Source organism: Mytilus californianus, unplaced genomic scaffold (genome assembly GCF_021869535.1).
Source record: "Mytilus californianus isolate M0D057914Y unplaced genomic scaffold, xbMytCali1.0.p SCAF_21, whole genome shotgun sequence".
NCBI classification, from domain to species: Eukaryota; Metazoa; Mollusca; class Bivalvia; order Mytilida; family Mytilidae; genus Mytilus; species Mytilus californianus.
Genome location: NW_026262670.1, coordinates 1188444 through 1214879, shown reverse-complemented (window position 1 = coordinate 1214879; position 26436 = coordinate 1188444). Strand labels below are relative to the sequence as shown.

At 35.7% G+C, this 26436-nt stretch overlaps 2 protein-coding genes across 3 annotated transcripts in view; one reads left to right on the top strand and one right to left on the bottom strand.

Annotated features, from left to right (window-relative positions):
* Positions 1 to 12887, bottom strand: part of LOC127731904 (zinc finger C2HC domain-containing protein 1A-like) — a 384322-nt gene extending 371435 nt beyond the window's left edge. The window contains exon 1 of the mRNA XM_052240750.1: positions 12859 to 12887. Within this exon, the coding sequence (XP_052096710.1) occupies positions 12859 to 12874 (16 nt within the window). The 5' untranslated portion in view covers positions 12875 to 12887. The remainder of the gene's footprint in view (positions 1 to 12858) is intronic.
* Positions 12888 to 13065: 178 nt separating this feature from the next.
* The window catches only part of LOC127731944 (myotubularin-related protein 9-like), a 40602-nt gene continuing 27231 nt past the window's right edge, over positions 13066 to 26436 (top strand). The window contains exons 1-2 of one of the 2 annotated variants that reach the window (XM_052240878.1): positions 13066 to 13165; positions 22841 to 23000. In XM_052240878.1, the coding sequence (XP_052096838.1) occupies positions 22854 to 23000 (147 nt within the window). In that variant the 5' untranslated portion in view covers positions 13066 to 13165; positions 22841 to 22853. The remainder of the gene's footprint in view (positions 13166 to 22840; positions 23001 to 26436) is intronic. The other variant, XM_052240877.1, reaches the window with a different exon arrangement.

Here is a 26436-nt window from a genome sequence, read left to right as displayed (position 1 = left end):
ATCTCCCTTTTAACATGTAGAACCATCATTTATTCTTCTATATATGCAAACCCTCAGATAGTGTAAAGTTTAAGCAATATCCTTTTGTCAATTAGATATGCTTATAAGGCACATAGATAAAAGACGGACAGACAGGGTGACTTCCTACATGTATGTTTTCTCCAATTAACTTTGTTGGAAGAATTATCATCTGTTACTTATTCTGAAATGTACATAAAGGGGAACACCTATGCAGTTTCATGAAATTCTGTTGAGTGGTGTCAGAGGAGTTGCAATGGACTGACAGGTCAAAAACATTATACCCTACACACATTTGTTAGTATTGTTACATGTGTGTGGTAATAATTATTAAGCTAAGATTAACCATTTTCTCCATTAACAGACCACTTACAGACCCCTTGATTTATTGATTACTAGTTGCTTATACATGTATAATGTCCAAAGACAAATATTTCATGCATTTTCAGGAGAAAAAAAATAACAATACATACACGTGTACAATAGGTAGGTCCTGTAAAAGGGGGTCAACAGGGATGAAAGGTGGGAAATTTGGGCTGCAACTGAAAAACGAGGGAAAAAGTGGCTGCAAATTTATATACCATGCACAACCAAACGGATGCCCCACTCTGGCAAGGTTTTTTTTTTCTGTCAGAAGAAGACCAAGAGTGACAATATTTCTATTCCCAAGTGACCCTCAGGGTTAGACCCCTTTGAATGAGTTGTTGCAAGGGTAAGATCATCAGTAAAGATGTGGGCATAAGTCAGTTAGACACAACATGTACATGTATCTCCAAAATAACCAAACAAAATACATGTTATGATGTACAAAATGTACTTAATAATGATCTAGAGTTCAACACAAAGCCTATTAAAATAGCTATGTATACAATGTGAACCACTTCTCAAGCTTTAAAGTGCCCAGTATAAATAGAAATTGTGTTTGATGGAAATGAGATTTGAAGAAAAAAAAGCAACCAATCACAAGCTTACCTGATATTTCGGACATAATTGTTTTTCTGCGATGAACAAGCTTCAACTCTCATAGAAATCAGATAATTTACTTTAGGTCACAAAATTGATTATTTACAGTAACAATTAATGGGCATCAATACTATTAAACCAGGTGTGATCGTCAACAATAGCTCAAGCATGAATCACATGGAATTAAAATTCTTAACTTGTAATAAACTCAAAGAAAACAGTACTTTAAAATTTACATCTTATTTTATTCAAGTTTAAGTATAGAATATATATATAGACTTGCAACTCTTTGGTCTATTATTTTGTTTTATTAAATGTAAATATTATGTCGTGTTTCAAGTACATCCAACTGTCATAATATGTACATGAAACTATGTAGCAAAAGGTACATGCACATGTATTTTTGTAGAGAGCAGATTATCTATTGTGTCAATATCTGAGGAAACTTTTCACTGTCGGTAGTTGGTTTTATAAATGTCTAAGTGTTTTCAGAAAGGAGCAGGTATGATAAGGCATGTACCTATAAAATAAAAATAAGGAGATATTGTATGATTGTCAATGAGACAACTCTCCATCAGAGACCAAATGGCGTAGAAGTTAACAACTATAGGTCACCGAGCACCCTTCAACAATGAGCAAAACCCATACCGCATAGTCAGCTATGAAAGACCCAGACTTCAAAATCTCAATGGTGATTTAATACACAAGAGTACCTAATGTATTCCTAAACATGTCATTAGTTTACTTAATTCCAACTTCTATGGTTTTGAAAAAGTATCATGAGTATATACATATATTTAAATGTATTGTTTACAGTCTGCATCGTTAGCTACTAGTCCGATGCCCCAGACTAGTTAAATGTTTTTCAGACTAGCAAGTATTTGCAAAACTTTGTTTAAACACATGAGAAAAATGTCATAATATTGATTTCGGACTAGAAGTTGGAAAAGATTTTGGTGCAGACTGTTGTTTACTCCTCTGAATGCCTTTAGTATTTAGTCTAAATAATTGAGTTTTATAAGGGCCAGGTCAACACCTCTCAAGTTGGCAGGTCTGGCTAAGGCCCCTTTTTTGGCCCTTTGCATTTTAAAATAAAAAAGTGCCATACAGTAGTATTTTTATTCTTGAATATTGTCTAACATGTTTGCAAAAGACAATATTTCCCAAAGGAATGTAAAATGCAAAAGTCAGTTGCAAGTTTGTCTTATTTTTTAGCCATGGCATTGTCAGTTTATTTTCGATCTATGAGTTTGACTGTCCCTCTCAGGCTCTGGTATCTTTCGCCCCTCTTTTTTCAAATGATAGCATTTGTAAAAATTTCCCAAAAATTGTACTTTTCAGGTCTTTTCATCAATAAAACATTAAAATTAGTGCAGTGACATTTTATAGAATTTTTGGACCAGTTTAATATATTATATATATATATAGTGACATTCAGTGTTCAGTGAACCTTATCCTTTTTATGCCGTTAAATCTATAGAAGGTCATTGAATTGTAACATATCACAAGATATCATTATATGAATATTTAGTTTAACATACTTACAATATAATATTACATTTTGTTTAAATCAACTTTGCACTGAACTTAACCCAGAGTTATTTTTTTTTTAAAACTCATTTATCTTTTATGCCACCCTTTCAGTTTCAATGCATTCATGTTATTAAACTGGTAATATTTCATATTTGACAAAACATTCTGACAGAAAGTTTATTAAAAAGAGAAAACAAAACGTTGACATGTTATACACAACTGATCCATTCATACAAAAATCATTTAATCTCATGATCTCTCATATCAAATTACAACAACTGTCCAACAAGTCTTCCCAGGTCATAAGATTTAATAAGAAATATGATTCGATATATTCAAAATACATGCCCTATCATATATTTTAATAATTTTCTATAGCAATCATGATTACCCTACATCATGGAGAGATAAATAGATTTGACAAATGTATATATCTGATGTATTTACAACAGTGGTTTTAATTGCATCTGTTGAGAAAAATCAACATTTAATCAGCAACCTTAAATCATATATTATATTTCATCTTAATTTTAAGACCTTTTCATATATATGTCATCTTAATTTTTAGCTTTTACAAAAATCTTCTCTGAAACCACTGAGCCAATTTTAACCAAACTTAGCCACAATCATCATTAGGGTATCTAGTTTAAAAAATGTGTCTGATGACCCCGCTAACCAACCAAGATGGCCGCCATGGCTAAAAATAGAACATAGGGGTAAAATGTAGATTTTGGCTTATATCTCTCTGAAACCAAAGCATTTAGAGTAAATCTGACATAGGATAAAACTGATTATCAGGTCAAGATCTATCTGCCCTGAAATTTTCAGACAAATCTGACAACCCGTTGTTGGGTTGCTGCCCCTGAATTGTAATTTTAAGGAAATTTTGCAGTTTTTGGTTATTATCTTGAATATTATTATAGATTGAGATAAACTGTAAATAGCAATAATGTTCAGCAAAGTAAGATCTACAAATAAGTGACCAATAATTGTCAGTCGACCCCTTTAGGAGTTATTGCCCTTTATAGTCAATTTTTAACAATTTTTCGTAACTTTTTGTAATCTTTTACAAAAATCTTCTTCTCTGAAACTACTGAGACAAATTTAACCATACTTGGTCTTAATCATTATTAAGGTATCTAGTTTAAAAAATTTGTCCGATGACCCCGCCTTACAACCATCATGGCAGGGGTTCAAATTAGCGGTGGTCCGAGGTCCGTGACCTTCCACTGTTGCAATCGGACTTTGGTTTTGGTTAATAGCTACGCCCGACGGACCTTCGATTTTAAAGGAAATAAAATTATCTTTGCTGACCCTTTTATCCATCTGTATCGTCATTTTTAAGCCATATTATTATATGGCTGTTCAGTGTTGTGCGTTATACACCCATGCTTTTAAAATTTTGTTCACTTTACTTGTTGAAAATTAAAACATTCACAAATAGACACGACACTGGAGGTGTGCCTCTCTTGATGTGTGCCTAGACTGGCAGAAGTTATAGAATACAGATAATGCATTTTTGTTATCATTGCATAGGAACATTGTTGAGCAAAACAAATCGTGCATATTGCAGATTAACAAAGCAAATAAACACGTATTAATAATTGACATTTCAATATTGAATTTTCAGTGTGCATAATAAAACGAACATGAATTAATGAAAGTTGATCGGAACTAAAATACACATAGTTAATTTTCCTGCATTTGATGTCTTATCCTGAGACAAGAAAAGTCTGTAATTCTTTATCTCATTGAAGCCAATAGCTGTTGCTGTATCTCAGCCACATCATAAAGCAACCAATCAGAATCTATATGGGATAAGTAATTATTTCAAGATGGTTCGACTGAAACTAATAGCTCCGTACAGTGATGCGAAGCAAATAGTTGCGAGAAGTCACGTGACAAATCATAAATCATTTTCGAACAAAATGAGTCCGTTTCACTTTGGTGTCACGTCTTCCAGGAGAAAGCCTGAAGATTATGAACAGTCTTCAACCACAGGCACTTGTTTCTATCCATGGGAAGGTCGACTATCCATAAATATAGAAGGATATTCAACCTTCCCATGGATAGAAACAAGTACCTGTGTCTTCAAAGTCTTCAAAAGAAATCAAATGAAGATCTCACTAAAGACCAAAAATGCAATCGTGAAAAACGGGAATGGACATTTAAGCCCCACTGGAAAATCGATCGAACCGTGGCTATATAACTTGATGAATCAACTGGTCTAATGTCATGCACATACTGCCAGAAGTTCCCCACCAATTCAGAAAAAGAAAGTGCACTTGTAAGGGGAACACAAAATCTTAAAATAGACCCAATAAAAATATACAAAGTGACACCCCAGCATTTATCTTGTTTAAAGCAGTGGATCCATGAAAGTGACCCAAATTTTAAGTCTAAAGATTAATTGTCAGACACTAAACTTGGACAATGTATTCTCAAGAAGCAATTTAAGTCTGATCAGTTAAATAGATATAAGGTTCTGTTCAACACTGCATACAGTGTTGCAAAAAAAAGGGACACCCTTCAGTGACTATGAATTTATTCTTGAAATCCAGTGCAAAAATGGTGTTGATGTGTAAGCAGTACTTCAACAATGAAGGTTGTAAACTGTTTATTCGCTGGATAGCCCATTATATGAGAAACGAAACATCACATGCAGTTCAAATATGATGAAACAAACTAACCTTACTCCAAAAGCACATTAATTTTGTATCTTATTGAGTTATGAAATATTTCATGTAAAAGTAGGACCTGGGAATTAGGTTATTGACCTTTTAGTTTGGAGTGTCAAAGGTCCTGGACCTTCCAGTACCAAATGTTGATTTGAACCCCTGCATGGCCGACATGGTTAAAAATAGAACATAGGGGTAAAATGCAGTTTTTGGTTTATATCTCTGAAACTAAAGCATTTAGACCAAATCTGACAGGTGGCAAAAATGTTCATCAGATTTAAATTTTTATCTGCACTGAAATTTTCAGACGAATCTGACAACCTGTTGTTGGGATGCTGCCCCTGAGTTAGTAATTTTACAGAAATTTTGAGTTTTTTGTTATTATCTTAGATATGATTATAATATCTAATATCTAATACTATTACAGCCGGTTCCAACGAGTGTGTAGCTAAAGGTAGAATCTTTGGTTAGCTTCCTTGCTAGCTCAACCATGAAATGATTATTACCTTAAAATTGGGAGGAGCAAAGCGCTATTTTATCATCCAATGAAAACATTTATATCAATGGCCTATTTATTATTTATAATATATGTATGTTTCATACAAAGGTTTACCGAGACTTCTTTGCAAATGAAATTTCATTTCTTACTCTTTGATTGAATTAAAAAATCTTTTTATTACAATAAATCAGAAGCGCAATGACGTTGTTTTTTTTAAATATTTACGCCGTGAATAGGCAGTTTAGTTAATTAATGTCTTTTGGTGTATTCCCCACATATGAAACATTGACCGAGGGGAGGAACGACACCGACACAGACGGACGGACATAGCCATCTATGGCACGACAATATATCCTGTGGTAAATTCCCAGTAACTAAATAATACGGTATATATATATAAGTTTATTAACAAATGTACATTACTTTAGACTTATTGACAAATAAACTACAAAGTTTAAACATATAAACTTTACATACAAGTCCTCCAGAATCTTTACTGATTCAAGACTTAAGGAATACACATCCTTTCAGTATCACAGCTGATACACAATCTCCCAGTATCTTGAACAACTGACCTTTATCATAGAGTTTAATTACTTCATCTCTAGACAAACAAATAGGCATAACTAATTTTATTACCCTACACCCCAAGACATCGCTACTTGTCTTAATTACATCTGACAGTTCAACTTTAACTGCAGATAATAAAACTAGCCATTGTCAAATTAGCCTTGCTCATTAATTTTCTCTGTACACAAATAAACAGTTATAAAGCCAAATTAACTAGAGGTCAATATTTACAAAACATTAAAATATTACAATATATTTGATCTTAGTTTCAAAACCGTTTCATATTTTATCTTAATTTTAAAACCTTTTCATATATTTCATCTTAATTTTTAGACCTAATTATATATTTCTTCTTAATTATAAATATGAAGCTAGAAATAGTAACCTATTCCAGTGACTCATCCTTAACTATACCACTCATTACCTGGTACATGGTGAGTGCCTCCCTCCCAGCTTTATATAAACAAACTACTGCTGTTCATTTTTGTATTTGTATAAAATAAATACTTTTAAAAATTCCATATATGCATTAGTGATGCCTGGGGACTAACCCTGTATATCATTCAAACCATCTTAGCATGACAAACCAGAATATATATGGTTTAGGGGTGGGGATCTTGACCACTTACAAGATATTAGAACTTTCTTAAATGGCATGGGGTGGGGGTGACCCCTGGGGACTAACCCTGTATTTCATTTCATGTGCTTTATCATGACAAACCAGAATATATATGGTTTAGGGGTGGGGATCTCGACCATTTACAAGATACTAGAACTTTCTCAAATGGCAGGGGGTCGGGATGACCCCTAGGGACTAACCCTGTATATCATTCAAACCATCTTAGCATGACAAATCAGAATATATATGGTTTAGGGGTGGGGATCTTGACCACTTACAAGATATTAGAACTTACTTAAATGGCATGGGGTGGGAGTCACCCCTGGGGACTAACCCTGTATTTCATTTGATTTGCTTTATCATGACAAACCAGAATATATATGGTTTAGGGGTGGGGATCTCGCCCATTTACAAGATATTAGAACTTTCTCAAATGGCAGGGGGTCAGGATGACCCCTGGGGACTAACCCTGTATATCATTCAAACCATCTTAGCATGACAAACCAGAATATATATGGTTTAGGGGTGGGGATCTTGACCACTTACAAGATATTAGAACTTTCTTACATGGCATAGGGTGGGGGTGACCCCTGGGGACTAACCCTGTATTTCATTTGATTTGCTTTATCATGACAAACCAGAATATATATGGTTTAGGGGTGGGGATCTCGACCATTTACAAGATATTAGAACTTTCTCAAATGGCAGGGGGTCGGGATGACCCCTGGGGACTCACCCTGTATATCATTCAAACCATCTTAGCATGACAAACCAGAATATATATGGTTTAGGGGTGGGGATCTTGACCACTTACAAGATATTAGAACTTTCTCAAATGGCAAGGGGTCGGGATGACCCCTGGGGACTAACCCTGTCTATCATTCAAACCATCTTAGCATGACAAACCAGAATATATATGGTTTAGGGGTGGGGATCTTGACCACTTACAAGGTATTAGAACTTTCTTAAATGGCAGGGGGTGGGGATGACCCCTGGGAACTAACCCTGTATTTCATTTAATGGGTTTTATCATTTAGAACATTTTCAATTAAAAAGATTGTGTCTATCACAAACGGTTTTCAATTTATAATCATTTGAAAATTTTAAAAAATAAAATCCCATAGGGTTCTATAGTAAAACCCTCTTTTCTTTTTGCCCCTCAAAGAACCCCTTTATAAACCCCATTGCACAAACAAAACCCTGATTGCACCACTAGACATGTTAGTCTAACATACTGTGAAACCCTAAGTTAATCTGACAAGCGGTTTTGGAGAACGGGTGCGGACAAGTTCAAATTTAAAAGCGGCGGAAGAGGAAGAGGAAGAAGAATAATAATAATAATAAGAACTGAGCAAAAACAATAAGTCTTCCCAAACTTCGTTTGGGAGACTTAATTACCCTATTCTTATCGTTACGTTTTCACAAATCCAGCTTCTTTTTTTTAATTTCTTTTGGAAATTTGTGAGGGGAGATAATCTAGATAATTTAATTTTATAAAATTAATGTAGATTCTTTAACAAGGTGTTTGAATTACATAGGTTCAATTCTCCTCATACATGTAGTCACTACTGTACGGAACATGAGTGGACAAAGTTTTCCAGTCAAAAAAGTTTTCAGTGTTTCAGCTTTTATTCATTTTAAAGATCCGTCTAAACATGCTTAAGTTATTTATATATAAAATTGAGAATGGAAATGGGGAATGTGTCAAAGAGACAACAACCCGACCATAGAACAGACAAATATATATATATATATTTAAAACAAGAACATTTTATATAAATTTATAAAAGTAGCATTTTCCGAAATAAATGCACTTGTATCTATACAAGTTCCTTCATTGTAATGTCATCATGATCATTGTCCTTACCAAATGTACATTTGTACTAGATAATTTTTATCTAATTTTGCAACAAACATGCCAAATTTCACCAAAACAATATTTTTGGTGTGCGATATAAAAGGTTATGTTGTTGCAAACTTGTTCTGCCTTCTAAAGGATAAAAAACATCAGTCATCAGAACATGTGATTCAAAATCTCTGTAAAGGCCCCGGCTTATTAGAACAAGGGATTCAATATCTCTTTAAAGGCCCCGGCTTATCAGAACATGGGATTCAAAATCTCTGTAAAGGCCCCGGCTTATTAGAACATAGGATTCAATATCTCTTTAAAGGCCCCGGCTTATCAGAACATGGGATTCAAAATCTCTGTAAAGGCCCGGCTTATTAGAACATGGGATTCAATATCTCTTTAAAGGCCCCGGCTTATCAGAACATGGGATTTAATATCTCTTTAAAGGCCCCTGCTTATCAGAACACGGGATTCCATATCTCTGTATTGGCCCCTGCTTATCAGAACATGGGATTCCATATCTCTGTATTGGACCCTGCTTATCAGAACATGGGATTCAATATCTCTGTGAAGGCCCCGGCTTATTAGAACATAGGATTCAATATCTCTTTAAAGGCCCCGGCTTATCAGAACATGGGATTCAAAATCTCTGTAAAGGCCCGGCTTATTAGAACATGGGATTCAATATCTCTTTAAAGGCCCCGGCTTATCAGAACATGGGATTTAATATCTCTTTAAAGGCCCCTGCTTATCAGAACACGGGATTCCATATCTCTGTATTGGACCCTGCTTATCAGAACATGGGATTCAATATCTCTGTAAAGGCCCCGGCTTATTAGAACATAGGATTCAATATCTCTTTAAAGGCCCCGGCTTATCAGAACATGGGATTCAAAATCTCTGTAAAGGCCCGGCTTATTAGAACATGGGATTCAATATCTCTTTAAAGGCCCCGGCTTATCAGAACATGGGATTTAATATCTCTTTAAAGGCCCCTGCTTATCAGAACACGGGATTCCATATCTCTGTATTGGCCCCTGCTTATCAGAACATGGGATTCCATATCTCTGTATTGGACCCTGCTTATCAGAACATGGGATTCAATATCTCTGTAAAGGCCCCGGCTTATTAGAACATAGGATTCAATATCTCTTTAAAGGCCCCGGCTTATCAGAACATGGGATTCAAAATCTCTGTAAAAGCCCGGCTTATTAGAACATGGGATTCAATATCTCTTTAAAGGCCCCGGCTTATCAGAACATGGGATTTAATATCTCTTTAAAGGCCCCTGCTTATCAGAACACGGGATTCCATATCTCTGTATTGGCCCCTGCTTATCAGAACATGGGATTCCATATCTCTGTATTGGACCCTGCTTATCAGAACATGGGCTTCAATATCTCTGTAAAAGCCCCGCCTTATCAGAACATGGGATTCAATATCTCTGTAAAGGCACAGGCTTATCAGAACATGGGATTCCATATCTCTGTATTGGCCCCTGCTTATCAGAACACGGGATTCCATATCTCTGTATTGGCCCCTGCTTATCAGAACATGGGATTACATATCTCTGTATTGGACCCTGCTTATCAGAACATGGGATTCAATATCTCTGTAAAAGCCCCGCCTTATCAGAACATGGGATTCAATATCTCTGTAAAGGCACAGGCTTATCAGAACATGGGATTCCATATCTCTGTATTGGCCCCTGCTTATCAGAACATGGCATTCAATATCTCTTTGAAGCCCCCGCCTTATTAGAACATGGGATTCAATATCTCTTTAAAGGCCCCATCCTATCAGAACATGGGATATAATATAGATCTCTGTATTGGCCCTGGATTATCAGAACATGGGATTCAATATCTCTGTAAATGCCCCGGCTTATTAGAACATGGGAATTAATATCTTTGTATTCGCCCCTGCTTATCAGAACATGGGATTCAATATATTTGTAAAGGCCCCGCCTTATCAGAACATAGGATTCAATATCTCTGTAAAGGCACAGGCTCATCAGAACATGGGATTCAGTATCTCTGTATTGGCCAACATGGGATTCAGTATCTCTGTATTGGTCCCTGCTTATCAGAACATGGAATTCCATATCTCTGTATACGTATTGGCCAGGCTCAACAGAACATCAATCATTCCTAAGGTCATCAGACATTGGACAAAGGTCAGTAAAAATTGGTTTGGTTCAGTTAAGTGATATGCATTACAGTAGTCTGGTCCAGTTAAAAAGAAAGGTTTACTGGACCAAATGTCCAGTTGATTTCACAAAGCCTTGGGAACCACTGGAAAATGGAATTCAATATCTCTGTCTTGGCCCCAGCTCATCAGGACATAGGATTCCATATATAATGTATATCTGTATTGGCTAGGCTTATCATATATGTAACACATGTGATTCCATATCTCTGTATTGGCCAGGCTTATCAAAACATGGGATTCAATATCGCTGTATTGGCCAGGCTAATCAGAACATGTGTGCGATTCCATATCTCTGTATTGGCCAGGCTTATCAGAAGATGGGATTCCATACCTTTGAATTGGGCCCTGGGCATATAGCTAGCATTGAATCTATACCAATGAATAAACAATCAGTTAATGACTAGACCAAAAAAAAATATATGTTTGTTTAAGGTTACGTCATTAAAAAAATAGGTGCGTCTTGCCATTGTCAGAGTTGTCCATGGACCAAGTTTACCCGTATTTCTAATGATTGCATTATTTCTTTTGGTTATTGGTTGAAAAAAAAATGGTGGAAAAGTGTTTATTTCATCACATGAGTCGTGAGTTTCTTAAAACAGCAGTCATTATCATGATTGTGAACATTTAGATGTATCAGGCAATTGATTTATTTTACTGACAACTTTAACTTCCCTTGAAACATGAGTCCAGTTAATTTTACACTTTATGACGAATAAAATGACTTGGAGATTGTGCTCAAAAGTAGGGTCAGTCGGGTAACCGTAAACAGACATATATATTTTTTGGCCCTACATGTATATAAATAAACAAAAATATCAAGAATGGTAGGTTATTTGCTTTCAGTAAAGGCAAGCATAGCTTAAAGGGGAAATAATAATTAGCAGGTCTTTCAAAAGTTTGGGAAATAGTAAAGTAGGTGGCAACAGTTGAGAGATATATTTAAGGTGGGTGGGGGTGCAGCCGAATTGGTCTTATCTGAAGAAGAACCCAAATGTATTTTGATAGTCTTTTCCCACTATAGCCTATCAAAATTATCTTCTTCTTATCCATTTGTTATCAGTTCAAGACTTTAACTTCTCTCTGCCATTGCTGCGCAAAAGTATTTCCAAGGCATAATGGTAGAAGAAAACAGTGCATTTTAACCTGTAGATATAGAGGTGCATGTAGCACCTGCCTCATATTAAGAACTAAAGAACCTTTGTGAGCATGCTCACATACCCTCACTATTGGCACTGGGCAAAAAAAAAACTAAGTTAATTCCTAAGTTCAAAGACCCAGAACTCCTACAAAAGTCAACTGAAAAAAAATCTTGTGGATATGCACATCTACATATTATGACCTCATTAACCATGTTAACTACAAAGTTTCATGAAATTCTGTTGTGTGGTTTCAGAGGAGTTGCAATGACAAGAAGGTGAAGAACAGGACTGACAGACATGTAAAAAAAATTATACCCCATGCAACAAAATTGTGTGGGGTACAGTTATTTTTCAAACCTATCTGGTTCATATGATCTCAAAGTCTACTACTCTACTACTACTAGAACTTAGAAGAGAGAAAAGAACCCTAATAATTCAGTCATTCTATTGGGCTGCTCTGAAGGCTAGATAAGGAAATATCCATAAAACCTAACCATAACGTAGAGCATTATGTTTTACCTTACCATAAATGTACCATTACTATAAATTAATGGTGCCCCTAAAGTAAAAGAAGGTCCAGTTTTTAAAATTTATTTTTCAAAGACAAAGTTAAAAAATAAACCAAATAGTAATATATTTTGTTGGTTGTCTGGTAATCTAAAACTTAATTTTATGTGTAAAATGAATGCTTGTTGCAGAGAAGCTTAAACATGACTTCGAAAAGTTATTGTCAGTATGAAAAATAAAGCAATATTTTGGTCAGCAACCAAGTTGTTTACCATCGTAATCCGCCATCTTCCAAATATCCAGCGACACTATTCAGCAGCAAATAAAATTCTTTCGCTCTCTGAGGGTTTTAAAAATTTATTTGCTCAATATATAAGATATAAAACTTAATTTATTTTATTTGAAAAATCAGAAAATGAAAACTGTATTGTTTTAATGATTTATTTTGGTAATCGTATCGTATTTGCCTCGGAAATAAAGTGTTGTCTGCAACTTCCGGTCTGAAAAATTATGATAAATTTTAAAGACGAAACCAAAAAATCACTTTAGATCGAAATCTAGGTATATTTACCAATTAAGGTATTAATGATTTTCATGATTATATTATTTTTAACAAAATATGCATTGATGACACTTGCTTGGTTCTTCCTTTTATTTATTTGCTAAAGCCTTCTCTGCAACAAGCATTCATTTTACACATAAAATTCCAACATTTCATGGCACTGTGTTAATTGTGGAATGCCGAATTTTTCGTCATCATTATTTGAGTCCTTCATCATCGACTCAACTTACAACTCGTTCCAATCGTTATCCAGCTGTGAAACATCAATATCAAGTCCAGGACCACCAGCATACTCATCATCACCTAAGCAAAAAAGAAAAAATGACAAACAGAAGCAAAATAAGAAAGGCAATAACACTAAAATTGTTGTTGTGAACTTTCAGAGCATAAAAAATAAAAAAGAAGAATTACTGAACATGATAGACACTTCCAATCCCGAAATAATATTAGGGACTGAACCCTGGCTAAGACCGGACATATTAAGCTCTGAGATATTTCCACCACAATACTCAGTATATAGAAAAGATCGTATAGATGGATACGGGGGTGTATTGATAGCTGTAAGAGATATCATCATCAGCGAAGAACTACCCATACAATGGGACACAGAATCACTATACATTAGAGTAACAACACCTGACAGTAAATCTATCATAGTAGGATGTCTCTATAGACCACCAAGTAGTGATATCACCTACATGGATAAAATGAGTAACACAGCAGAAGAAATATTTAAAGAAAATAATTCATCAATATTATGGCTAGGAGGAGACGTAAACCTTCCTGATATTGACTGGAAATCAAATTCAGTAAGTGGCAACCAATATTCTACACAAATCAATAATAGGTTTGTAGATATGGTAAATAACTGCTGTCTAGATCAAGTGGTAACATTCCCCACAAGAGGATCAGCAACACTCGATATTTTCCTCACAAACAGACCATCCTTAGTAAATAGATGTGAGCCTATTCCTGGAATAGGAGACCACGACATCGTCTTTATTGATAGTAATGCCTTAGCAATGCACCCAAAACCAACACAAAGAAAAATTTACATCTGGAAGAGAGCCGACATAGAAAAGATGAAATCAGAAGCACAGGAACTATCCAAAATATTCCATGGCTTATACAACGCACAGAGCTCAATATCAGAGATGTGGGAGTTCATAAAATCAGGACTTAAAAACATCCAGGATAAAAACGTACCATCAAAAATGTCTTCAACAAGATTCCACCAACCTTGGATAAATGGTACAATAAAACGTATCACACGAAGGAAAAAGAAAGCTTTTAAAAAAGCTCGAACAACAAAATCAACTAAAGACCTTAAGAGATACAAAACTATCAAAAAGAGCTCACAAAAAGAATGTAAGAAAGCTTATTCTACATACATCCACGACATCATAAGCCCAGAGCAGAAATCCAATCCTAAGAAGTTCTGGAGCTTCATAAAGAATAAAAGATGCGAAAATGGAGGAGTTGCACCACTTAGAAACACAGACGGGCTCACATACTCGGATAACAAAATGAAGGCAAATATACTCAACAATCAGTTCTCTTCGGTATTTAACAACAATGAAGACAAGACTACCATAAAGAAAATGAAAACCAACCCGTACCCACACATGGAAAACATCACTAATTGGGAAAACGGAATACACAAACTACTGTCAAATCTTAACATACATAAAGCATCAGGGCCAGATGAAATCTCTACAAGATTATTGAAATCAATAGCTTCTGAAATATCACCAATACTTACCACCTTTTTTCAAGCCTCAGTCAACCAAGGCACATTACCATCTGATTGGAAAAATGCGAATGTCGTACCAATATTTAAGAAAGGGGATCGTAGCCAAGCATCAAACTACCGACCTGTCTCACTAACTGCAATATTATGTAAACTATTGGAGCATATCATCTGTACCAATATTATCAAACACCTAGAAAGTCACTCCATCTTGACTGATGCTCAACATGGTTTTAGAAAAGAACGGTCCTGTGAATCCCAACTGATTCTCACAATTCAAGACCTAGCAAAAAACATCGACAATAAAGAGCAAGTAGATCTAATTCTCTTAGACTTTTCAAAGGCCTTCGACAAAGTCCCACATGAGCGTCTACTGTACAAGATCGACCATTATGGCATTAGAGGGACAACAATAAAATGGCTGAGAAACTTTCTGGATGACAGACAGCAATGTGTACTCCTGGAAGGAGAATCGTCAGAAACCTCGCCAGTGCAGTCTGGAGTCCCACAGGGTAGCGTGCTTGGCCCGCTGATGTTTCTTATTTTTATAAATGACCTCCCAGAGTATGTGTCATCTTCAAATGTTAGACTTTTCGCAGACGACTGCTTTCTCTACCGACAAATAAGAAACGAAACAGATGTGAACACCCTTCAAAACGACCTGGATGGACTACAACAATGGGAGGCAGACTGGCAGATGGAATTCCACCCCCAAAAATGTCAACTCCTAAGAGTAACAACAAAGCGAAAAACAGTTAAGGCAAACTATAACATCCACGGCCATATCCTAGAAGAGGTTGACTCTGCGAAATATCTTGGCGTCTCCATACACAAAACATTGAGTTGGAACAAACACATTGACAACATCGCAAAGAAAGCTAACTCCACCCGAGCTTTTCTTCAAAGGAACATCAAAAACTGTCCTAGTAAAACTAAAGCTTTATGTTATCAAACGCTTGTAAGACCACTCATGGAATACTCTAGCACCATCTGGGATCCATCTACTAAGGACAACATAAACAAATTAGAAGCTATACAACGCAGATGCGCACGATTTGTACTTAATGATTACAGAAGAACAAGTAGCGTAACATCAATGCTACAGGCACTAAACTGGAAGACGCTACAGGAAAGGAGAGCTCAATGTAAGGTCATCATGTTTTATAGAGTAGTGCACGAACTGATTGCCATACCAACTACAAATCTACAGCCAGTAACATCAACAGTAAGAGGACACAAAGAACGATTCCTCGTTCCTTTTGCCAGGACTCAAGTATATCGATACTCGTTTTTCCCAGATACCATCAGAATCTGGAATGGACTGCCACAACACTTAGTAAGCTGTACAACCCTTGAATCATTCAAAAGGGGTGTGCAAGTGGTCCAGCTTCGATAGATGTACAACCTTGTTTTTATCGTTATTTTAAAGAAGCACCATTTTCACTGTAGATAATTCGCACTTACCCGCACATTTGTTCTCACATCGAACATGTACATAAAACAGTACGATAATACTCCCATGGGAGGCCTGTACTATAAAGGAAGAAGAAGAAGAAGAAGAAGCCTAAAACATGTCATGTAAACTGTGGCCATGACATGATTTCATTCAAATAATTATGAGGTCTTGAAAGGCAGTTTTATTTAGTATTGGGATTGTAGAATCAGGTCTTTGAAATCTACAATCCACCTTCATAAAACCATAAATTTGCTGTTAAAAAATTATTCAATGATAATGTTTGAAGGGAATACAGGTCGGTTCGCCCAAAATCAGGGTTTGCTCCCATTCACGTTAGCCCCTTTTCACCTTTGCATCCTTTTTAAAGGTTATGTTTTGAATAATTTTTTTTCATGCTTTAGTTAGTGTATTGCTATAAAATAAAGATAAAAACTGTTTTTATTGTTAAAAAATAGATAATCGGAGATTACTCTGACATCCAAAGGCTGTTTTGCCAGACAAGCTGGGGACGTCTCCCACGGTGCCAGACAATCTTGGGACTTCTCCCACAGCCCCAGCTTGTCTGGCAAAACAGCCGTTGGATGTCAAAGTAATCTCGGACTAAAAAATAAAGTGACATTAATAAACAGGTTTTATTATGTGAATTATTTTGACGAAATGAATAATGAATATTGTCATGATAATCAAAGGCCAAGCCATTTGTCTCTAAGACTTGGAAAAGAAATAAAATCATAAAAGGCATTTGACTAAGACTTGTAAAAGAAAGGCGGAGGATACGAAACGGCTAACAAACTAGTTACAGTGACATTGCTACGACAACAACGAATAAACAAAAAAGGGCTTCAAAGCACATTTTTATTAGGTGCATGACCATGAGGGTCTGGATAGGGTTTACAGAACAGGGAATAGTGGACCATTATTACAAAAAAATTGGCCCAAAAAAATAATCATTTAAATAAACATGATAAACTAATTTTTATTCATGAAAATATTTTGATATATATACATGTATGCATCTGAAAATACATTTAATACATGTAATAATTCAACCTGTATCTGAATAAAAAATAGGGTGCAAATGTGTGGGATGCGAACAAGTAGGATGTGAACATGTTTTGGGAGCTAATGGACACAATACCGCTTGAAGGTCCAGCAACTCATATCACAAAAAATCTTATGAGAAAAATGTTTACTTGTAAGTAATGTAGTGTATCTGTATGGGTACATGTATATCCTATTTAGGCTTTTATACACAGTGGAGAAAGCACTGTTGTTATTGGTGGTGGTTCTGTAGTGCTGTCTTGAATGCCTCTATTGAATCTGCATGCACAACTTCTAAATTGTTCAAATTTGAATGTCTTGTATATATAAAAAAGAATGTATGTCTTTTTTGTGGAAATAGTTTGTTGTTCTTAGATATTGCAACTTTTTTCCTGTTCTATTTTAAACAGCATTACCAATCTTGAATATTTTCTTCTATCAGAGGCTGTGTCATTCAAGGTGATGTAACATTTTACCAATGTTACCAACTCTGGGGGTGTCTGTCTATTTGTTGGTTACAAAACGGGCAGCCCTCCTTGTTGTAAGTAAGGTTCCCAAACAGAGCAAGCATACTCTAGTGATGAATCTACAAATGATAGGCTGAGTTTGTTCACTTTATTTCTAGTGACGAATCTACAAATGATAGGCTGAGTTTGTTCACTTTATTTCTAGTGAAGAATCTACAATGATAGGCTGAGTTTGTTCACTTTATTTCTAGTGACGAATCTACAATGATAGGCTGAGTTTGTTCACTTTATTTCTTCCAACATGTGTTGAATAAATAATGGTAGACAGAGTTTGTTAGTCAGAGTTAGTTAGTCTGAGTTTGCTATAGGCCTAGTTTGTTTTAGGCAGAGTTAGTTAGTCTGAGTTTGCTATAGGTCGAGTTTGTTTTAGGCAGAGTTAGTTAGTCTGAGTTTGCTATAGGTCGAGTTTGTTTTAGGCAGAGTTAGTTTGTCTGAATTTGCTATAAGCCGAGTTTGTTTTAGGCAGAGTTAGTTAGTCTGAGTTTGTTATAGGCCTAGTTTGTTTTAGGCAGAGTTAGTTAGTCTGAGTTTGCTATATAGGTCGAGTTTGTTTTAGGCAGAGTTAGTTACTCTGAGTTTGCTATACATGCTATAGGTCGAGTTTGTTTTAGGCATAGTTAGTTAGTCTGAGTTTGCTATATAGGTCGAGTTTGTTTTAGGCAAAGTTAGTTAGTCTGAGTTTGCTATAGGTCGAGTTTGTTTTAGGCAGAGTTAGTTACTCTGAGTTTGCTATACATGCTATAGGCCTAGTTTGTTTTAGGCAGAGTTAGTTAGTCTGAGTTTGTTATAGGCCGAGTTTGTTTTAGACAGAGTTAGTTAGTCTGAGTTTGCTATAGGCCGAGTTTGTTTTAGACAGAGTTAGTTAGTCTGAGTTTGCTATAGGTCGAGTTTGTTTTAGGCAGAGTTAGTTAGTCTGAGTTTTCTATAGGCCGAGTTTGTTTTAGGCAGAGTTAGTTAGTCTGAGTTTGCTATAGGCCAAGTTAGTTAGTCTGATTTTGCTATAGTCTGAGTTTGTTTTAGACAGAGTTAGTCAGTCTGAGTTTGCTGTAGGCCGAGTTTGTTTTAGGCAGAGTTAGTTAGTCTGAGTTTGCTATAGGCCTAGTTTGTTTTAGGCAGAGTTAGTTAGTCTGAGTTTGCTATAGGTCGAGTTTGTTTTAGGCAGAGTTAGTTAGTCTGAGTTTGCTATATAGGTTGAGTTTGTTTTAGGCAGAGTTAGTTAGTCTGAGTTTGCTATAGGTTGAGTTTGTTTTAGGCAGAGTTAGTTAGTCTGAGTTTGCTATAGGCCGAGTTTGTTTAAGGCAGAGTTAGTTAGTCTGAGTTTGCTGTAGGTCGAGTTTGTTTTAGGCATATTTATCCAGAACCAACCATCAAATCCAGATTCCTCTTTAAAAACAAATGTAAAGGCAAATACAACAATAAACAATACATGCTCTAAAAGTATGACATGGTTTATCCACAAAATGTTTTATGCTATAGGTCGAGTTTGTTTTAGGCAGAGTTAGTTAGTCTGAGTTTGCTATAGGCCGAGTTTGTTTTAGGCAGAGTTAGTTAGTCTGAGTTAGCTATAGGCCTAGTTAGTTAGTCTGATTTTGCTATAGTCCGAGTTTGTTTTAGACAGAGTTAGTTAGTCTGAGTTTGCTGTAGGCCGAGTTTGTTTTAGGCAGAGTTAGTTTGTCTGAGTTTGCTATAGGCCTAGTTTGTTTTAGGCAGAGTTAGTTAGTCTGAGTTTGCTATAGGTCGAGTTTGTTTTAGGCAGAGTTAGTTAGTCTGAGTTTGCTATATAGGTCGAGTTTGTTTTAGGCAGAGTTAGTTAGTCTGAGTTTGCTATAGGCCGAGTTTGTTTAAGGCAGAGTTAGTTAGTCTGAGTTTGCTGTAGGTCGAGTTTGTTTTAGGCATATTTATCCAGAACCAACCATCAAATCCAGATTCCTCTTTAAAAACAAATGTAAAGGCAAATACAACAATAAACAATACATGCTCTAAAAGTATGACATGGTTTATCCACAAAATGTTTTATGCTATAGGTCGAGTTTGTTTTAGGCAGAGTTAGTTAGTCTGAGTTTGCTATAGGCCGAGTTTGTTTTAGGCAGAGTTAGTTAGTCTGAGTTTGCTATAGGCCTAGTTAGTTAGTCTGATTTTGCTATAGGTCGAGTTTGTTTTAGACAGAGTTAGTTAGTCTGAGATTGCTATAGGCTGAGTTTGTTTTAGGCAGAGTTAGTTAGTCTGATTTTGCTATAGTCCAAGTTTGTTTTAGACAGAGTTAGTTAGTCTGAGTTTGCTGTAGGCCGAGTTTGTTTTAGGCAGAGTTAGTTAGTCTGAGTTTGCTATAGGCCTAGTTTGTTTTAGGCAGAGTTAGTTAGTCTGAGTTTGCTATAGGTCGAGTTTGTTTTAGGCAGAGTTAGTTAGTCTGAGTTTGCTATAGGTCGAGTTTGTTTTAGGCAGAGTTAGTTAGTCTGAGTTTGCTATAGGTCGAGTTTGTTTTAGGCAGAGTTAGTTTGTCTGAGTTTGCTATAAGCCGAGTTTGTTTTAGGCAGAGTTAGTTAGTCTGAGTTTGTTATAGGCCTAGTTTGTTTTAGGCAGAGTTAGTTAGTCTGAGTTTGCTATATAGGTCGAGTTTGTTTTAGGCAGAGTTAGTTACTCTGAGTTTGCTATACATGCTATAGGTCGAGTTTGTTTTAGGCATAGTTAGTTAGTCTGAGTTTGCTATATAGGTCGAGTTTGTTTTAGGCAAAGTTAGTTAGTCTGAGTTTGCTATAGGTCGAGTTTGTTTTAGGCAGAGTTAGTTACTCTGAGTTTGCTATACATGCTATAGGCCTAGTTTGTTTTAGGCAGAGTTAGTTAGTCTGAGTTTGTTATAGGCCGAGTTTGTTTTAGACAGAGTTAGTTAGTCTGAGTTTGCTATAGGCCGAGTTTGTTTTAGACAGAGTTAGTTAGTCTGAGTTTGCTATAGGTCGAGTTTGTTTTAGGCAGAGTTAGTTAGTCTGAGTTTTCTATAGGCCGAGTTTGTTTTAGGCAGAGTTAGTTAGTCTGAGTTTGCTATAGGCCAAGTTAGTTAGTCTGATTTTGCTATAGTCTGAGTTTGTTTTAGACAGAGTTAGTCAGTCTGAGTTTGCTGTAGGCCGAGTTTGTTTTAGGCAGAGTTAGTTAGTCTGAGTTTGCTATAGGCCTAGTTTGTTTTAGGCAGAGTTAGTTAGTCTGAGTTTGCTATAGGTCGAGTTTGTTTTAGGCAGAGTTAGTTAGTCTGAGTTTGCTATATAGGTTGAGTTTGTTTTAGGCAGAGTTAGTTAGTCTGAGTTTGCTATAGGTTGAGTTTGTTTTAGGCAGAGTTAGTTAGTCTGAGTTTGCTATAGGCCGAGTTTGTTTAAGGCAGAGTTAGTTAGTCTGAGTTTGCTGTAGGTCGAGTTTGTTTTAGGCATATTTATCCAGAACCAACCATCAAATCCAGATTCCTCTTTAAAAACAAATGTAAAGGCAAATACAACAATAAACAATACATGCTCTAAAAGTATGACATGGTTTATCCACAAAATGTTTTATGCTATAGGTCGAGTTTGTTTTAGGCAGAGTTAGTTAGTCTGAGTTTGCTATAGGCCGAGTTTGTTTTAGGCAGAGTTAGTTAGTCTGAGTTAGCTATAGGCCTAGTTAGTTAGTCTGATTTTGCTATAGTCCGAGTTTGTTTTAGACAGAGTTAGTTAGTCTGAGTTTGCTGTAGGCCGAGTTTGTTTTAGGCAGAGTTAGTTTGTCTGAGTTTGCTATAGGCCTAGTTTGTTTTAGGCAGAGTTAGTTAGTCTGAGTTTGCTATAGGTCGAGTTTGTTTTAGGCAGAGTTAGTTAGTCTGAGTTTGCTATATAGGTCGAGTTTGTTTTAGGCAGAGTAAGTTAGTCTGAGTTTGCTATAGGCCGAGTTTGTTTAAGGCAGAGTTAGTTAGTCTGAGTTTGCTGTAGGTCGAGTTTGTTTTAGGCATATTTATCCAGAACCAACCATCAAATCCAGATTCCTCTTTAAAAACAAATGTAAAGGCAAATACAACAATAAACAATACATGCTCTAAAAGTATGACATGGTTTATCCACAAAATGTTTTATGCTATAGGTCGAGTTTGTTTTAGGCAGAGTTAGTTAGTCTGAGTTTGCTATAGGCCGAGTTTGTTTTAGGCAGAGTTAGTTAGTCTGAGTTTGCTATAGGCCTAGTTAGTTAGTCTGATTTTGCTATAGGTCGAGTTTGTTTTAGACAGAGTTAGTTAGTCTGAGATTGCTATAGGCTGAGTTTGTTTTAGGCAGAGTTAGTTAGTCTGATTTTGCTATAGTCCAAGTTTGTTTTAGACAGAGTTAGTTAGTCTGAGTTTGCTGTAGGCCGAGTTTGTTTTAGGCAGAGTTAGTTAGTCTGAGTTTGCTATAGGCCTAGTTTGTTTTAGGCAGAGTTAGTTAGTCTGAGTTTGCTATATAGGTCGAGTTTGTTTTAGGCAGAGTTAGTTAGTCTGAGTTTGCTATATAGGTCGAGTTTGTTTTAGGCAGAGTTAGTTAGTCTGAGTTTGCTATAGGTCGAGTTTGTTTTAGGCAGAGTTAGTTAGTCTGAGTTTGCTATAGGCCGAGTTTGTTTAAGGCAGAGTTAGTTAGTCTGAGTTTGCTGTAGGTCGAGTTTGTTTTAGGCATATTTATCCAGAACCAACCATCAAATCCAGATTCCTCTTTAAAAACAAATGTAAAGGCAAATACAACAATAAACAATACATGCTCTAAAAGTATGACATGGTTTATCCACAAAATGTTTTATGTGTATACATGTACAAGTCTCCCCCTTTGTCTTTCTAGATCATGTGAAACACAATAAAAAACGTACACATGTATTTTTGCTATTGGCAATGTACAGTCATCTTCTATAGAGTCTGTATGTGTTCACTTATTTCTTTCTTTTGTAGTGTCAATTAAGAAATGGAATTTGCAGAATTTATCAAGACCCCTACGGTAGAGAATGTCTGTATGAAGCGTCCTTTTACTAAATCAGTTACTGGTACACTTTGTATCACAGGACATCATGTAATACTGTCCTCAAGATCAGAAAATCATGAGGAATTGTGGGTAAGTTATGGTCATCCATTAAACTTGTCACTGGTACACTGTGTATCACAGGGCATCAAGTAATACTGTCCTCTAGATCAGAAAATCATGAGGAATTGTAGGTAAGTTAGAGTCATCCATTTAACTTGTAACTCATACATTTTGTATCACAGGGCATCATGTAATACTGTCCTCTAGATCAGAAAATCATGAGGAATTGTGGGTAAGTTATAGTCATCCATTAAACTTGTCACTGGACACTGGTACACTGTGTATCACAGGGCATCAAGTAATACTGTCCTCTAGATCAGAAAATCATGAGGAATTGAAGGTAAGTTGTACACATTAATTAATAAATATAAAATTGGATAATAGGCATCTCAACAATATACCTCACTCACAACACCCAGACTACATTAACCACGACCATGGAACTCATGCTCTGAGTGATAGTTGTCTAATTAGGAATTATGCCGAGTTGTTTTTAGCTCACCTGACCTGAAGGGTCAAGTGAGCTTTTCTCATCACTTGGCGTCCGTCGTCGTCCGTTGGCGTTAGCTTTTTACAAAAATCTTCTCCTCTGAAACCACTGGGCCAAATTTAACCAAACTTGGCCACAATCATCATTAGGGTATCTAGTTTAAAAAATGTGTCCGATGATCCCGCCAACCAACCAAGATGGCCGCCATGGCTAAAAATAGAACATAGGGGTAAAATGTAGATTTTGGCTTATATGATATATCTCTGAAACCAAAGCATTTAGAGTAAATCTGACGAGGGTAAAACTGATTATCAGGTCAAGATCTATCTGCCCTGAAATTTTCAGACAAATCTGACAACCTGTTGTTGGGTTGCTGCCCCTGAATTGGTAATTTTAAGGAAATTTTGCAGTTTTTGGTTATTATCTTGAATATTATTATAGATAGAGATAAACTGTCAACAGCAATAATGTTCAGCAAAGTAAGATCTACAAATAAGTTGTTATGACCAAAATTGTCAGTCGACCCCTTTAGGAGTTATTGCCCTTAATAGGCAATTTTTAACAATTTTTCGTAAATTTTTGTAATCTTTTACAAAAATCTTCTTCTCTGAAACTACTGATACAAATTTAAACATACTTGGTCATAATCATAATTAGGGTATCTAGTTTAAAAAATTTGTCTGATGACCCCGCCTTCCAACCATCATGGCCAACTTAGTTAAAAATAGAACATAGGGGTAAAATGCAGTTTTTGGTTTATATCTCTGAAACTAAAGCATTTAGAGCAAATCTGACAGGTGGCAAAAATGTTCATCAGATTTAGTTTTATCTGCCCTGAAATTTTCAGACAAATCCGACGACCTGTTGTTGGGTTGCTGCCCCTGAGTTAGTAATTTTACAAAAATTTTGCAGTTTTTTGTTATTATCTTAGATATCATTATAATATCTAATATCTAATACTATTAATTATGATTTTAACCTTATTTTACATGATTTCCAAAGCATCAGTAAATAATACAGGTGAGCGACACAGGCTCTTGAGAGCCTCTAGTTTTCTATATGACTGTGTTAGTTTGATAAATCTAATTCCATCGAAAAAAATCCCAATTTTGAACAAGGTTACCTATTTAAAGAATGAGGAATCATCCCTGTTTTGTATATTCAACGCTGCAATGCAGTGCTATAGACAGTACAGAGAAAAAAATGACCCAGTCAAATGGGAAATATATGCCAATTTTCAAAAAGTGAGACTTACGTATAATGTTCTTTTGTCAGCAGTATCAACAATGTATTGGTTGTATTAGTATTTTCAAATCTCATTTCCATGGAGATAATTTTGCCTGCCCCCTCAGTCATGGTTTATTGACTTTGAAACTTTTGATTACTTAACATGTATTGGTTTGTGATTAGGTCAGTTTATGGGGAACCACTTGTGATAAGTCAATGATATCTTGTATGCAGATGCATAAGCATTTGCACATCTCATTTCCATGGAGATTATTTGGCTCAGCTTCCTCAGTCATGGTCTATTGACTGTTTTGTGTTAAGGTAACCACTTATGATAAGTCAATGGTATTTGGTATGCAGTTTTATTTAAGCAGTCTGCATTAGCATTTTTAATTTCCTTGGAGATTATTTGGTCCTGTACCTGAAGTCATGGTTCATTGACTTTGAATGTTTTTTTTTAAATGTTTAATAAAATTGAGAATGGAAATGGGGAATGTGTCAAAGAGACAACAACCCGACCATAGAGCAGACAACAGCTGAAGGCCACCCATGGATCTTCAATGCAGCGAGAAACTCTAGCACCCGGAGGCGTCCTTCAGCTGGCCCCTAAACAAAGGAAAAAGCTGACAAAAAATCTTTGGACTCTTTTTTTTAATTCAGTAATGAAGATAGTTGATATACGTATACAACATTTTAAAGAACATTTTACTCTTAACAACAACCATAAAAATCCTATTTCTCGTATCAAACATAAACTAAAAGAACTAGCCAAGGAATTTGTTTTTGTCCCGGCTGATAAAGCTGCTAATAATATCATTATAGTTTGACGTAAATTTTACATTGAAGTTCTGCAAAAGGAAATCACGAATTCACCAACATTCCAACTGACTTCATTTTCAGAAAACGATATCTGTAACAAACATTAACTATTAGCTACTTCTTTACAAGCAGAACCAAATACAATGAAAGTCCCAACTATGTACTGGCTTCCGAAGCTACACAAATCACCTTACAAATATAGATTTATTTCGTCTTCAAGTCATTGTTCCACTACTAAATTGTCTATTCTACTTACTAGTACACTTGGTACAATCAAAAACCTGATAATAAATTGTTCAAATAAGGCCTTTGAAAATAGTGGAATTAATTACTTTTGGAGTGTCAAAAACTCATTGGAAGTACTTGATAAATTACATGCATATATTGGTGATTTTGAATCTGTTCAAAGTTTTGATTTTTCTACCCTATATACCACTTTGCCTCATATTCTTATTAAGAAAAAAATTCACACACCTAATTAAATGGGCATTTAAAAAGTCGGAATGCGAATACATATGTTCAAACTCTTTTAGGTCATTTTTTAGTAGCAACAAACAAAAGAACTATGTCAATTGGACATGCTTTGATACTATATCTGCCCTTGAATTTTTACTTGACAACATTTTTGTTCGCTTTGGAGATTCCGTATATCGTCAAGTTATCGGAATTCCAATGGGGACTAACTGTGCACCACTTATTGCGGACCTGTTTTTGTATTGTTATGAGTTACAATTTATGACTAAAATCAGCAAAGACCCATCGAAACAACATCTGATACAAAAATTTAACAATACTTTTAGATATTTGGATGATATATTGGCTCTCAATAATGACGACTTCAGTGTGTATACTAAAGAAATTTATCCAGTTGAACTTACTTTAAATAAAGCTAATACTAACAATGACCACTGTCCTTTCCTCGATCTTGAT